This window comes from Sinocyclocheilus anshuiensis, unplaced genomic scaffold, assembly GCF_001515605.1.
Source record: "Sinocyclocheilus anshuiensis isolate Anshui unplaced genomic scaffold, SAMN03320099.WGS_v1.1 scaffold1136, whole genome shotgun sequence".
NCBI lineage: Eukaryota > Metazoa > Chordata > Actinopteri > Cypriniformes > Cyprinidae > Sinocyclocheilus > Sinocyclocheilus anshuiensis.
The window spans coordinates 1,222,149-1,239,094 of NW_015548521.1; the positions used below are offsets into that span (position 1 = coordinate 1,222,149).

Below are 16,946 nucleotides of genomic sequence, written 5' to 3' on the forward strand. Positions count from 1 at the left end.
ACACACACACGCATGCACGCATTTAAATATATAATATGCAAGGAGTAATTTTTAGAATTTAAATAATAAAGCTTAAAATAATTTATACGCAATATTTTGTATCCAAAATACATTTTAATTTCAGTTTCATGCCCAATATGCATCATTTATGGATGGTACATTTAATCAATTCACTCGACATTGCCAAGTGTGGGGAAACATTTTGGACCCTGAATGCAGTACAAACTCCTCCTCATCTTTCATAAAGGTGGGGTCCATCTGAAAGAAGAACATATGATGACTGTTTACCTCTGAGCTGATGGAAGAGGAAGCATTGGCTCCTTTTGCGCATAGTTTCGGCCTGGGAAAAACAACAGAACACAAGTAACATCATCTTGTTGGCTTTTAATTACTGTTATTGGTACTTAGGTGATCCATTAAATAACTGTTTACTTCTCTCAGCTCATTATCTGCTATAAAATCTGGTAGGACACACACACTCAAATAACCAAATCCATTTCTGATTTGCTCAGAGTACACCAGTATAATTTTGTAGGAGCGTGTTGAAGGGTGAACTGGATATTTTATCTGTCTGATTCATGCTGTAAAATTGAATGTAATTGCATGACTTCTAGGAAGGTCATGTCATTAGTCAAGAAAACATAATTTCATTTGCTGATGAAATTCGTAGCAGGAAAAAAAAAAAAGGAAATGGCCTGGTTCCCTGTGTAAACAGAACCAACGAAAGGCATTGGGGGAAAAAAATCACTTCCGCTCAGTAACTCTAGGCTTCATAAATCAGTTCTGTGAGTGTCAAATGTGACACTGTTTATTCCCACTGGGACCAACTAAGAATGAATCTTACATGATGGATTCTTTGAAACGTCATGCTTGTGTTTTAACAAACAATTGAAACATCTTTGTGGACAATGGTCTCTCATTTTCTCTATTCTACCCTTTCTCTTGGCTTCTTATGTTTCTTCCGCTTTCTTTTCTCTGTATTGTGTGACTGCACCTCGCTTTTGTGCATTTATATGAAGGTAGAATGACGTCAAAAAGATTTGCATACGCAGGGTAATATTTGTTTTAGTTTAATGCCAGGTGCGGCACCATGAACATGCTCAGGTATGAATAGTGTTTTAACATCAAAGTGTTTCCGAAAAAGGAGAAGAAAGACTTGATTTAAGCTGCCAACAATAGTGAAAAATACCTCCAGCTGTGTCAACACTAACTCGTCTGACTTACGTTGTCACGGACATGGTACTGTGTATGCCACATACTAACTCTTAAGTGAATAATTGTGATACTGATGGCAGGTTATGGACTGTGAGCGAGGGTATGAAATGCTGAATACGAAGACCTAAATGTCAGGATGACATTTATATTACAAATGTCATATTATTATATATCATTTCACAATGCACAGTAAAAAGAAATTATACAGTACCATTCAAAAGTTTGTGGTCAGTAAGATTTTTTGTTTTATGTTTTTGAAGATTAACTTAAGCACAAACAAGGCTGCATTTATTTGATCAAATACAGTAAAAACAGTAATATTGTAAAAGAATGATTACAATTTAAAATAACTGTTTTCTATTTTAATATATGTGACCATGGACCACAAAAGCAGTCTCAAGTCGCTGGGGTATATTTGTAGCAATAGCCAAAAATACATTGTATGGATCAAAATTATAGATTTTTCTTTTATGCCAAAAATCATTAGGATATTAAGTAAAGATCATGTTCCATGAAGATATTTTGTAAATTTCCTACCGTAAATATATCAAAACTTAATTTTTGATTAGTAATATGCATTGCTAAGAACTTCATTTGGACAACTTTAAAGGCGATTTTCTCAATATTTTTATTTTTTTGCACCCTCAGATTCTAGATTTTCAAATAGTTGTATCTCGGCCAAATATTGTCCTATCCTAACAAACCATACATCAATGGAAAGCTTATTTACTGGTTTTGTGGTCCAGGGTCACACATATATATATATATAATGCAGACTTTAGATATACACATGTCCACCACTGGTTCACCTAGCAACTCTTAAGTCAGATATGTTTGCATGGTGACTGCATGGGATTTTCTGGAATTCAAGATCAACTTCAAATAAATCTCTGCATCTGTAGAAGAAACTTTCTTACCTGAAAATCACACAGAGGATGCCAGCAAGGGCCACAGCAAATACAACTGTTCCACTTAAAGCACCGAGCAGTGCACCAGTTCTGCTGTCGGAGGTCAATAGCGATCTCTGATGTTTGCTTGTGGCTGCCTGAGTATGATTCTGATAATGGAAAAGGAGAGCGAAACCACGGCCCCAGTGGGTAGTGGTAATCAACTCCATAATGACCTCAACCATGTCATCATCAGATCCAAACACTAACTGGCTGCTAGAAGGCCGTCTAGAGCCGCAGAATCGGGAGGAGAAGGTGATGAGATCTGATATGTAGAGAACATCGTGGGGACAGGCATCAATCAAAGGTGGCTGGGTCTCAGGGCTCACAGTGTCACCCGTTTCTGTGGCCGTACGTGGGCTTGAAGAGCTAAAGTCAATGGCTGCTCTTGATGCCTGAGATGAAACAGAATTTCTGTTTTCAACTGGAAGAGATGCTTGTGGAGCCGAGGGGGAATCGGAAAGCATTTTGGCAGAATTGGAAACTTTGGTCATCTCCATTTTGGTGGGCTGTTCTTGGATCACCACTTGCTTGACGTCCTCCCGGTGTGTGGACTGGGGTTCTTTTGGACTTCCGAGGCTTTTCGATACCAGCGCGCCACCATCGTCCGGTACTTCTTCTACAACGGCACTGTCGTGACTCTCAAAGACATCAAAATCAAACATCTCCATGATTAGCTGGTGACCAACAGGTACAAAGAACTGCCACACACAGTGAGTTCCAGATGAATAGTTATATGGGAAGCCAGGGGACAGAATGAGGCCCTGCACATCCACAACATCCACCTTGGCTCCACAATCAAAGTAAACCTAAAGAACAAAGACAAAAAAGCATCAGATGCATTTCCACTGTGACAGTCTGGAACTAAATTATGATTAAAACAGGACCATGAGACCTAGTTCATGGTTTTGCTGACATGTAAAATGTGATTTTTTTTTTCATGACAGAATATTTTACTCCTATCCAAACTTAAAAGATCCCATCAAATTAAAATCTTACATACTTCACGTTTGGAGCAGGTTCTAGATTTTTTTATCGAGCTTCCTGTTTCAGCAGGTAATGAGGTCAATTTTAATTAGGTAAAATTTAAGTTTGTTTTTTCCTCCAGTAAATGACAAAAGTCAGTAAATGTTAAAAGTCTGGGAGCCCTGAAGAACATTCAGCTCCTAAAAGTCATGGAATCATGTAATTATTTTATTTATAATGATTTTAATTGCTTTTTTTTTAATTTACAGAAAGTAGAAGTACTCAGAGATTGAAATAAGTTTTGACAACAAAATTAGGGCAAGGAGCCCTATAGTAAAAAAAAAGTAATATATTTAAAATACATTTATTTCATACTACGTTAGTTCAAAATACATTCATGTATTTACTGACATATCGCTCAAGACTTACTGAAATAAAAATTATAATTACATATTTTTGCTCTTTTGTTGGTTTTGATTGCTTCTGTTGTCCTCATTTGTAAGTTGCTTTGGATAAAAGTGTTTGCTAAATGACTAAATGTAAATAATTAAACTTCATTTGGAGTACTACTTGTGCGCAATGCACATTTCTTAATATTAATCCTAAAATTTGTTTTAATGTCACTATTGATAAGGATTGTGTGATCTTTGAATAATATTGGTCTTTAAAAGCAAGATAATTAAAGTGTACCTAAAGTATACTTGCAATAGTTCCACTTTAACTCAATCAAATATACTTCAGTATATCTTTAGTTGGACCTCAGCACTATACTTCCACACAATTAAAGTGCATTAAGCACAAAATTTCATTGTTCCAATTTAGCTGACTTCAAATATACCAGTTTAGTATACTAGAAGTACAAGTGCAGGGTATTTTTATTAAGTACATAAATATGTAAATGTATTTTTATTATACTTAGCATGAAATAAATATAATGTAGTTAGTGGGCCTATATTTATTTTTCACTAGGGAGGCCTTTAAATATTATTGCGGAAAATGGGGGGCCTTGGCCTCAAGCTGTACAAAGCAATGAAAGAATATAACAATCATCCTATTATACAAATGAAAAATTATATGCACATAATATGCGCATAATAGTAAAATCACCTTCCGCGACACTTTCATCTGGAGGTCAAAGAGTTGCATGGCGCCTGTGTGAAAGGTGGGTTGACTTTATTGCAGCACATTTAAAGATAACAATGATTACCAACGACGAACATTTCTGCACTCCTTGAATGTAGATTAAGATAAACATGCTCAAAGAAAATTACAATTCACGTAATAGCAGTGGAGACTGTTCAAGATAATTATTCCCAGAACCCGCTCTCCAGGGGTTAGTGCTACAGTCCTAAAACATCTTAATAGGCTGTGGTAGTTCTAGCATCGAAAGTTCAAGAGGATGGCACGAGTTCAACAAACCAACGGGAAAGTCTCCACTTCATTCGACGCAACATTAAACATAGGTAAACAATTTTGGCAGTCATAGCTGGTCTGACGGTAAGTCGCTCGATGCTAGAAACCTACGTAAAGCATTGCCCTAATTTGATTGTTTCAGAGCAATAACAACAGACAGCTGTGAAAGAAACTCAGCGAGCAACAAAACTAAATGTTCAGTTCAGAAAATGAGCTTCAGTCTGCCTCTCCCAAACTGAACTATTCAACCCTTCCTCCTTCAATGGGTATCAAAGCTGGATATGCTGGCTGCTTTACTAACCCCAGGGAGGTATTCCTTCAGACATGCTGTTCGTAATATCTCGCAGGTGTGCAGGATGAGGGGACCTCGGTATAATTGGAGGCAGATGGAAATCGGGGCTAGACCACTCCAAACCAGATCTTGGCAGGGGCCTGTTTGTTTATTGGGCATCCTGTTGGCACTGGTTCTGGACTGTGGGAGGGAATAAAAGAACTGCAAGATCTCAACAATGCCAGACAGGTAACAAGCCTAGCCCCAAGTGACGGCATTATGCGGAACAAAAAGTGAAATTAAAGTCAAGATGAAATGGAGTCCGTTTACTTTCTAAAGATACATTCCATGTCTTATTGTCATGATTTATTAGTCAACAAGAAATGCTTGATAACCTTTCATCAAAATGTTAAAACACGCACTGCCTCTGAAACGACTTTTCTTTTCAACTGACATTGCCAGGGAAGGAAAATAAATAATGTTAGCCAATAGCCAAATATGACCTAACTAGGCACAGCTGTAGATTTTAAAATCTTGCCTTAACGCAGCATTTTAATGTTGGTTAATATAATAAAGGCTGTAATAATTGTTACAAAATAGGATATTAGAAGATCATTATACAGGTGAGATGTTGTTCCTGCTTTGGCTTTTCGGCCTGTCGCACCTCCGCCGGTGCCTTTAGGTCAGCTGCAGGGTCGTCAGCTGGAGGCCGCCGATCACTGATGTTTCACCCCCTATACCAAGTACATCTCCTGGCGGGGGGGCAGTGGCATGTAGGGGACGTCTCCCCGCCACCCCCTGCAGCTGCCTTTACAGGGGTGTTGGTCCCCACCCGTTGTGCTTTCTCCGGAGCCACAGCCAGTAGCTCGCTTTCTCGGCCTCCTCTCCCAGCTCCTTTATGGCTTTCCGCAGGTTTGACCCTGCCACTCCGGCACCGTGGAACAATTGGACTGCTGTTCTGTCCACAAAGCCCCGACACCCGACCTCCACTGGGTAAACCCTGGCTTTCCAGCCCGCGTCTTGGCACTCCACTGCCAGCTCGGAGTACTTGAGATGCTTCCTTTCGTGGGCTGCTGTCATGCCCTCTTCTCAGGGTATGGTCAGTTCAATGAGAAGGACCTTTTTCTCCACCGTGGACCACATGATAATGTCTGGCCGAAAGGTAGTTGTCGCAATCTCTCTTGGAAAGACCAGCTGCTTCCTGAGGTCTGCTAACATCTGCCACTCGTTGCCGGGTGTAAGCATGGTGTTCCTTTTCTGAGTAGGAGGTTGGAGCATGCTACCAGACTTGGAGCATGCTACCCTGTCGAGAAAAGGCTATGCGGCTGCGGATGTGCGATTTGCTGCTACCCTACAGCTCTCCAGGACCTCCGCCAGCTTAGCCAGGACTTGATCATGGCGCCACCTGAAGCGTCCCTGGGTCAACGCCCCTTTGCACCCTGATAAGATATGCTGGATTCTTGCCTTGATGTTGCCACACAGGGGACAGCCTACCTAGTCTCCAAACCACTGGGTAAGGTTCCGGGGGCATGAGAGGGTGTCATAGGTTGCCCTTAACAGAAAGCTGAGCCTGGATTGTGGCGTCCTCCAGATATCTGCCCAGGTGATGCGCCTGTTCACAGTCACATCCCATCGCGTCCAGGCTCCTTGACTGCCCTGGGATATTGCCTTTACGTGGAAGCGCTCCTGCTCCAGCCTGGTAATTTCATCCACCACCATGGTCTTCTGCTGCCTCTTGGTGGCTTTAGACCAGAGGTATTGCCTTTACGTGGAAGTGCTCCTGATCCAGCCTGGCAATTTCATCCACCACCATGGTCTTCTGCTGCCTCTTGGTGGCTTTAGACCAGTGGTGCTGGGGCGCTTCCTCAGCCTAGGCCACCCCGACCGGTCTGGACTAACCCCATCACCTCTCGATGTTGCAGACTAGAGATAGCATGTTCTACTTCAGCTTGAGCCTTCCATTTGCGGCCTGTGCAGATGGGGACTTTCACACTCCTTACAAGTGGTTTCGCAGAGTCCTTTAGCTCCGATACAAGGCGTGCCTTTTCTTGCTTGTACCCTAGGCTGATGGATTTGATGGGGAGCTCCAGCATATTCCAGCCAAAGAGACCTGCATCCGAAAAGCAGCGGGGCAAGCCCAACCACTTTCGAATATAGCTATTGGCGAGGCTGTCCATCCTGCTAACCTCCGATATGGGAATTTCACAGACCTTTAGAGGCCACAGCACACGTTGGTACAATATGTGCTGATAGCACCACACTTTGTGTTTCCCAGCCAGGTGGCTTTGCTCAATTCTTGCCAAGCCCTCTGCAAGTTGTTGCCTGGCTAGCTTCCCCATCTGCCTGTCGGATAAATCTGCGGTGTACTGCCTCCCCAGGCTTCTCAATGGTTTCTCATCCAGCCGAGGAATGGGCTCCCCTCCAACGACGAAGATGGTCCTGACATGCGGCACGCATGCACTTTCACGCACTTTCCTTTAAGCAGCTCGTCAAAGCGCTAGAGGAGCCTGGTCGTGCATTGAGCCGTCTGAAGGATGCTTGTTACATCGCCCATGTAGCTCCTCAATGGTGGAAGCCTCTCGCCTGATGGTAGCTTGATGCCCCTGACTACTTGCCTGGCCCCTCTGAGGATTACCTCTAATGCTAAAACAAATAGAATGGGGGAGATGGCACACCCCATGGCAATCCCGCATTCCAGCCATTGCCATGCTGTCGTGTATCCTTCCAGAGTAAAGCACATGTGCAGGTTGCTGAATTATCTAGTAATAATGCTCTGCACACAACCTGGGACATAAAATAATTCCATGGCAAATTCTATCAGCTTGTGTGGCACTGAGCCGTATGCGTTGGCAATATCTATCCACACCACATGCAGGTCACTCTTCTCTCTCTTTGCATGCTGAATTTGATCCCAAATCACAGAAGAGTGCTCGATGCATCCAGGGAAGCCTGGGATTCCGGCCTTCTGGAAGGAAATCTCCCTTTCTCTCCTTCCTTTCATTGGGGCTGTGGGCTCCTTCCTACTGACCTCGCCAAACCTCTCCTTACATTCTTCAAAGATAACTTCCCCAAGGCTGTTAAGCTTGTTCTCGACACTGCCTCACAACGCCAGCTCTAGCAGTTGACTCAGGTCAGAGTCAAGATTCTGCCAAGCAACCTGATCATTTGCCTTAGGCCACATGATCTTGTTGCGCCGACCTGGTTGCTTCATCATTGGCTTTGTGGGATGTACTTCTGGCGGGCTGATATTGTTTTCGCTGGGTGCCTTCTCAATCATGGGGTTTCCTTCAACTTCTTAAGACGTCTCAGCACCACTGGGTCCTGCGGCACTGTGGTTGCAATCCTGGCTTTGGGTCCCTATTGTCTGACCTGCTTGTGCAGAGCAAGGTCGCTTGTCCGTCTGCCTTCTACATTTCATCTTCCCCTGATGAATATGTATGCCCCTGCGTGATGTCACCTTCTCCCATCCACAACTACACTTTCGGAGTCTTTTCTCGTTATTGTTATTTGTTCCTGTCATTACCTCTTGATCCGTCCTACTGGGCCCATATTCCATCCCGCCTCTCGGAGGGCCCTCGGGCTGTTTTCTCTTATGTTGCTTCGTAGTCACAAAGGGTGAATCTTGGAACTTAGTCTCTAGTGGGTAAGGTGACTAGCCGCCCACTCCTGATGCAATCTTTCCCGCTGTCAACTGTTCTTTCCCAGCTGTCCGCCAGACTTTCCCAGCTGTCACCTGTCCTTTCGCAGGAGTCACTGGTTTTAAAGGATTTGAAAGAAAATTGAGAAAGCATCACTTATTGAGGGTGAATTTGGCTTTCAGAATCCACATTGTGGTTCCCAAAAATTAGAGAGTCAAATAAACATCAGATCTTATTATTTTTACCCTCACGTCAATTGATTGCAAACACTTTAATATCTGGATTGATTCAGATATGTACAGTAACATCCACTTTTCACAATCTAATCCATCACTGATGGATAAAATCAAGTCACCACATATTTTTCACATTTATTTTAAAAATCTTTGTTGCAGTATATGTCAATGGTGACGGTTCAAAAATGGGAAAATCACTTTTAAAAACAAAGTTTTCACGGCTGTAACTCAAGAAGTATTACAGAAGAAGAACTATTACAGATATCGTAATTTCCTTTTAGATTTTGGTTATGAACAAACTTTTATTTTGGTATTTTCATTCTAAGGCCCTATATGTTTCATTTCTAGATATTTGGAAACTTCAGTATGGCCTTATGAGTAAACTGTTCAATTGTACACATTTTCAGTGGTCAAAAACCAAGCTGATACTTTTTCTTTTAAACAGGAACGACTGAAAAAAATAAAAGTTGAAACTAGAAATGCATCTTCTTTCCTTCTATCAAAACAACTGGAGAGATCATAGCCTACCTGTCTGAGTGCTATAAATATTCTTTTTCTAAAAGTTTTTTTCCCTGTAACTCATAAAATATTCAAGTTATCGCAATATGATTTTATAATTCTGGTTCTTAATAAACTTTTTATTTGGTGTGTTCATTTTAAGGCACTATATGGTTCAATTTCAATGCAGCTCCATGTCCAAATTGTTGAATTCTACCCATTTTACCATTGGTTGAAAACCAAATGTGAGTAAAACTTATTGTATTTAAAGAATAATGTCCATTCATGACGTATATATTATTATAACATTTTGCCTTTCATCATTATTTATGTTTGTCTTTCTTTCTTCAGAAAAAATATGAACAAAATCAAAGATGCCACATAATCAGTCAGCTATGTATTTGTACGCCAACCCACTTCAAAAAAACATTCTTGTTGGAGGACAAAGCAAGATCAGTGCAAAAGAAAAGTTGAAATGGACAAGGCAACTGTAAATAATATCAGCTTTACAAAGTCAAAGTAAGTTTCATTTTCATACTGCCTTATTTCCTCTGCACAATGTGACTTTGCTGCAGCCTGGAACTGAACTGCTGGGTTTTGTCTGGCCAGAGGAGAACTGGCCCCCCGACTGAGCCTGGTTTCTCCCAAGGTTTATTTTCTCCATTCTGTCACCGATGGAGTTTTGGTTCCTTGCCGCTGTCGCCTCTGGCTTGCTTAGTTGGGGACACTTCATTTCCAGCGATATCGTCGACTTGATTGCACAGATACTATTTAAACTGAACTGAGCTGGATGATGACATCACTGAATTCAACGATGAACTGCCTTTAACTGAAAATTGAGTGCTTACTATTGTCATTTTGCATTATTGACACAATATTTTCCTTATTAATGCTGTACAGTTGCTTTGATACAATCTGTATTGTCAAAAGCGCTATATAAATAAAGGTGACTTGACTTCTGCGTACACTTCTACCCTTGATTCTCACCCTATGTTTCTCTTCATTCAGGCCGTTTATCAAACTCAGCTAACAGAGATCTGTTGGTCGAAGCCTCATGCTGTCCAGAGTTTACCTCAGGTTCATGTGCTACTACACTAATAATTGCATGCTTGACATTTGATCCGGTCAAATGCCACTCACTGCTGAGATGTAAAGTAAGCCGATTTCAGGCTAGCACAACAGGAAAGTTGAGCAATGCACATGAATATGAGAGACAGAGAGCAAACTAAACTGGAACAAGAGGTGAAAAAAGGTTCAAGACAAGCATGTAGCTATAGGGGAAATGCAATTGGTTAAGGTCCATGTTTCAGTGAAATGTGTTAAAGAGGTTTGTGATTAAACCAAACCACCCATCTGCCCTTAGAAAACCATTTGTTGCAACAAGTCCAACAAGATCAAGTATACTTCCAAAAGACAACAAAAAAGAAAACTTTGGCAGTGATTTGCGAGATTTCTGTAAGTACCGCCCTCTCTCTCTCCGAACAAATGGAATTGGGTCATTACCGTGGCTCCGCCATAATACTGGACTATCTGCTGGTTAGGGCAGTGTACCATGCATGGTAGACTTCACATGAATGGTGTCCAAAGTACCACAGTGTGGAATAGGAAATGGGACATTCTTATAATGCCAAACATCCCAGCTCTGTTACATCATCGTCCCACACTGGCATGGCGTAATTAGTAAAGTTGTCTTTTCTCCCACAGGGGACACTGGAAGGCTTCGCTGTTTGGTTAGATAGCATTTTAATGAAACTAGGGTAATAAGTAGGAGGCATTTACATAAGGTCCCGCTGGTTATCGCGCCCCAGTTGTGCTACATCAAAGGAGAGCTGATGACCCCCTTCCTCCTCTGCCAATCACTTATGCAATACACACTTGCATACTTAAATGACAGATCATTCAAAGTCATTCACTAGTCAGTGAGTATCATTTTAAAAAATCCATGTCTTTTAAAGTCAACATCAAACATCACAATAGACCAATTTACTTTCTTAATACACTGCTTTTGGTCTTATTTATATCTTTTAGAGAGAGAAAATAAAATAAAAGACACAATATCACTTAACCTTTGTATGTCAATTTGACACGCAAACCAAAATTGAGTTGTCGGAAATACTGGAACCTAGGATTAGTTTTTTGTGACAGTTTCTCATTTAGGGTCATGAACATGCCTGCAAAGTGTGCGTTAAAATGTGCGTGTGTGCATTCAAAATGTTTATTACGATTGTGATGATCGTGGCTCAATCTGACCACAAACATTTTTTTATTTTGTTAACTCTGAGGGCAATGTATACTGCATTGAAAGCGTAAAGATTTAGCAGTTCAAGCATGGTAACTTTGCTGGGAATCAAATTTATAATCTTGGCATTGCTAGATTGCAATTCTCTACTGCTTGAGCTTCACGAATGCACACAAACAAAAACATTAAAAAAATAGTTACAATACAGTTTATAATATTCATATTTTTTTAAAAAGAAAAGTTAAAAAATAGTTTCCAGATTTTAAAGACATATGGTCTCGTGTTTGTTGTAATGTGTGAGAAGTATTAATGTTAAAGGTTTACTGTTTTTACTGATCTATTTATTTTTTCCAAAGTGTGATGTTTTTCATAGATAGTGAATTGTACTGAATCCAGTTACCATCCACATTCCCAAAATTTGAAGATAACAACGACTAGGAGGGAAGTAGCCCTCCACAACCAAACGAAATTGCGTTAAAAAAAAGTCTGAAACACCAGCTTTTTATTTTCCAGTCAATTCCCAAAAGATAAAAAGTATCCCTCTACATTTTTGTTAAAAATTAAAGAAAAAACTTGATAAAATGATACTATGTGTTATGAGCAGTTCTTCACATGTAGCCAACACACACACACACACACACACACATCTGGAAAATGACAATACATGATAGCCATGGGGCTTTCCCATATATTATACATGCAGACACAGATGTCAATCTAATGTTACTGATCACAGTTTACTACAGTAAATGAATAACAGTGCAAAGCAATAAGCACAAATGTATGCATGCAATTTTGTGCAAACATTTTGCTGTTTATTATGTTATAAATGGTATAAATATATATTTCCTTTAAATTATTTCATTTATTAGTATCCTTTTATTTTTCTGTTTAGTTTTATTCTATTTGAATTACAGCATCTATTCCTTCTGTTGGTGCAACAGCAACTCTTGAACTGAAAAACAAGTCTCCTGCACTTTTAACATCAACAAACTGTAGCTGACTCACTGAATGAGTGCGAGTAAAACAGTGCCAGATAAGCTCACAGCTGTCGTAGGGAACAGCAGATTCCGCAGTAAGGACTGCAACGTGAAAAACACCACACTGAAACTTCCTCTTGTATTTGATAGGTTACACACATCTGTTCACAACCTCTGTTCTTATTGTCATTTTTACAATAATTAATTCTGTGCTTGTCTCACAAACATTATCTGTACTTAAAGGCTTTGAACAGAAAAATGCAACTCGTTATGAAATGTGAGAAGTCAAATAAGCGGTTAAACTGACAGTTTATATATAGTTCTTTTCCTGGTCTCTTTTGTACAGTGCTTTCACAACAGAGCTTTCAGAGATAACATGAGCTGACAATATGACTACTGAAATTGTGCTAGCAGAGAGCTTAAGCCCCTACGGTCTTATAAAGCGTAAACCCTGATTTAATCACTTGTCTTTTAAATGCAGTTTACTTAAATGGTTTTGGTATTTAATAGTTTAGTTTTCCAGATTTTCCAGAGCAACCCTGAAAATATTTATAATACTTGTTCACAACTAGACCATAGCGGTCACTGGAGTACTTCTACTGTATTTCTTGTGGTTACCCTCCACAAATCATTCAAAACAGTTACTCTGAAATTTCCAAATTCACACAGAGTGTGCTCTGCTGGCCAGGAAATGCACATTAGTGGTTTGCTCCCATTAAAACTGTTACGAGTGGCTTTCTCCATTCTCATTCGGATGGGTGAAAATGTCAGAATTGTGTGGGTGTGATACAACATTATTGGTGGGGTGAGGTTGAATAATTGAGAGAAATCACTCACAGAGCTACAAGTGCTTTGCATAGATATGTGAACACAAATAGATGCATGCACGCAGGAATTTTCTGACCTATGCAGTGCTAACCACATTAACTCAAGAACGAGAGCAATTCATTGTCCAAAATTTGGGGCTACTAGAGAAAGACCTGCATGAAAAGTCTTTGTCATTGCTGAGAACAAACCAATGACAAGTATCTAAACCTATCTTACATAATATCATATAACGAAGCTTTTTTTTCTTCATCTGATTGTGTGGGCCATGCAGCAAATTCCAAACTTGATTTGCACAGTTCTGAAAATCAACTTAATTCAATAGGACAAAGGGAGCATTTAGAGGGGCCAGATAACTGCAGAGCCACTGAGGAGCACACACTCAGTAACTGAAGCTATGCACATCAACAATGCAACAAAGCCTTTGTTAGCGGCTCAGGATTCTCAGAATTCAGAATTATGGAGGAAGAGAATTATGACTGAATCTGACAGGTCGTCACCTCAGAAATAGCCCTTGACCTTATGTGACAGTCAAAATGATGCTGACCTTTCCCACAAAAATAAATAAATAAATAAGACCAGTATGAAACTAGTGACAGAATATACTACATAATACAGAGATTTCTGATCAATTATAATTCTGTCATCATTTACTCACCCTAATGTTGAAACCTATGACTTCACTTTTCTTCTGTGGAACATAAAAGATATTTTGGAGAATGCTGACTTGTTGTTGGCATTGAGTTTCATTGTACGTAGAAAAAAAAAACACTGAGGAAAAAAATATTTTGTGTTTTTTTTTTTTTTTTTAAGAGGAAAATTGCTGTGAAAATGCTTCTACTTTATCACACACTCTCTTTCTCTTATTCTGAAGGTACATTAAAACAAAATTAAGAGTGTTCTGTTGTTTTTATTAAATACACTGGGTGAAAGCTCAATGATGTCTCAAAATGCACTCTCTCTTACTTCCTCTTTCATTCGCACAACACACAGGGTCCAAAATGAATATTTTGCCCCAACTGTCAATGGTGAGTGACTACATTTTTTCTTACTGGCCACGAAACAGTTAAATATATTAAATTGCTTGCTGTAAGTATTTAGATGACATTTAAAATGTGTTTTTTTTTTTTTTTTTATTAGGGAAAATTACTCTATGCACCATTAAAATTTAAGATCAAAATTGTCTCATAATATGTCTATCTCTATTTATCCTTGTATGGAATATCACTCTGCTTTACAAGAATCAATAAATCATATCCATGCCTGGGAAGGGAATACGTATTGGTGAAAGGCAGCATGTGGAAATGACCAGAGCAATGTGTTTAATTGCATGAGTGGAGCACGTTTTCCACAGGAATCTGGTAATCACCTCGAAAACACACTAAGCTTTTCCTTAACAACATATTTCCCAAACTCTCCTTTTCCTAGAATGTGAGAAGCTACATAAACAATGTACAGCCTCTGTGATGAGAACTGATAGAATAAGAAAAAAGGGTAAAGTGAAGGGAATATCAAAGGTCCTGTCATTCAGTTCTGATCTATGACTGTACATATAGACAGGTCTGAGAAACAAAGCGCAAGTGCTATAACACTAAATGTCTTTCTGTTTCATACACTCAAAAAAAATAAATAATAATATTAAAAAAAACTTTAACAACTCGATTCTTTTTTTCTGAAACAAAATAGGTCTTTTATGACAATGAGATGATGTAACAATATATAATGCAACTATGTACTATGTATGATGCAGACAGGTTCCCAAAATCACAAAGTTTTCTCAGTAATATTTTAATTAACATTTTAGAAAAATACTATTTTCTATTTCCAAACATTTTGATAATGACTAAAATTTTCACATGGTGTAAGCAACCAGTAAAAAGTACTAAAAAACTTTAATAACTCGATTCTTTTTTTCTGAAACAAAATAGGTCTTTTATGACAATGAGATGATGTAACAACATATAATGCAACTATGTACTATGTATGATGCAGACAGGTTCCCAAAATCACAAAGTTTTCTCAGTAATCTTTTAATTAACATTTTAGAAAAATACTATTTTCTATTTCCAAACATTTTGATAATGACTAAAATTTTCACATGGTGTAAGCAACCAGTAAAAAGTACTAAAATACTTTCCTTGCACCCTGAATACACAAGAACAAATATCATGAACTCTTGAGCTACGAATATCAAGGTTTTCTTAGGATTACCCCATTTGACTTGAAAAGAAAAACTTCATAAAGTTTAAAACATGGGACATTAAATAACTAAATAAATAAATAATGAGGGTCTAAAGGGGTCTATAATCTGATTTATTTCTTGTCACATGACAAAAAGTGGCTTCCTATATGTTGATCACATAACAGTCAAATATTAATAATATTTGGAAGTAAAACTGATTCACTTAGTAGTACTAAGAGTGATCTAATCTGCTTAAGTCAACAGATACTTATGCCAAGATTTCCCACAAGAATTTAGCTCTACAGGTACACCATAGACATTTTTGACATTAAGCTGTAGAAGAAAAATTACAAATATTTTGAAGAATTGAAAACACTGTAATAGATGTTTAAATTAAAACATTAAAAAGAAAACAGCTCATACCTGACCTACACATAAAAAAGACTTGTTTGTTAATTCAATTAATTTATTTTAGATTTTTTTTCTATCCTTTATGTTAATTTGAATTCTCATTTATATAGTTATTTATAGAGAAATACTTGTATTTCTACAGAACCGCTGGCCGCGCTGAACTGAGCCCTCTCAGCCGAACCCAGACCACACAGCAAGCTGCTCCACATTTCATCACAACACCTTCCCCAAACCTCCGAATTAAATTCCCTTCAGACCAAGAGACGTAACATTTGAAAGTTGCTTCAACTACTACATGCTCCACAGTCTACAATATACTGCATACAATAATCCCTGCTGTAAACATTTTGACAAACCGCAGACAAACAAAAGAGAAAGTGGGCTACTGCCACACACTTGTACTCACTTTTTGGGTGAAGCATCCAGTCACCCACAGAAGGCAGACTGTCAGGAACACCCCCGTGCTGCTCAGTCCGCGAAGCCCCATTTTAGTCACTTGAGCTCGGCTGCAGAAGCACGCAGGACTCCTCTCCCTCTCTCCATTCACCTGAGGGAGCGCGGGGGGAGAGAGAGAGAGGGGAGAGAGAGCGAGGGAGAGAGAGAGAACACCTAATACCGTTGCACAATGCTTTAGGGAGAGAAATTACCTTTAATGTACGTCGTAAAATGGAAGAAATTTTGTTTTCATTTAGGCTACTTTATATTTGTGCGGCCAACTCGGACAGAATGATGTTTTCCTCTGACTCCTCTCTCTAATATGAAAATGAAGTCTGTGGAGCCAATTACACTTTATTTATTTAAATTTCTATCTATCATCTATCTATCTATCTATCTATCTATCTATCTATCTATCTATCTATCTGTCTGTCTGTCTGTCTGTCATCTATTTTAAAACAATCTTAATCTTAAAATGATGAGAAATTACAAAGATGAGACCAAAATTCAGGTTAAAGTAAAGAATTAAAGCTTCAAGTTTTCAATAAAGACAATTGTATCTTTTTGGATGTATTCATTTATTTAAAGGTCCCATGGCATGAAAATTTCACTTTATGAGGTTTTTTAACATTAATATGAGTTCCCCTAGCCTGCCTATGGTCCCCCAGTGGCTAGAAATGGCGATAGGTG

At 39.1% G+C, this 16,946-nt stretch overlaps 1 protein-coding gene across 1 annotated transcript in view; it reads right to left on the bottom strand.

The window, feature by feature from the left end:
- Positions 1 to 16,321, bottom strand: part of LOC107656819 (uncharacterized) — a 26,263-nt gene extending 9,942 nt beyond the window's left edge. The window contains exons 1-3 of the mRNA XM_016444775.1: positions 16,228 to 16,321; positions 2,133 to 2,971; positions 289 to 340 (exon numbers count right to left, since the gene is read on the bottom strand). Of these exons, the coding sequence (XP_016300261.1) occupies positions 289 to 340; positions 2,133 to 2,971; positions 16,228 to 16,308 (972 nt within the window). The 5' untranslated portion in view covers positions 16,309 to 16,321. The remainder of the gene's footprint in view (positions 1 to 288; positions 341 to 2,132; positions 2,972 to 16,227) is intronic.
- Between the last annotated feature and the right edge of the window lie 625 nt (positions 16,322 to 16,946).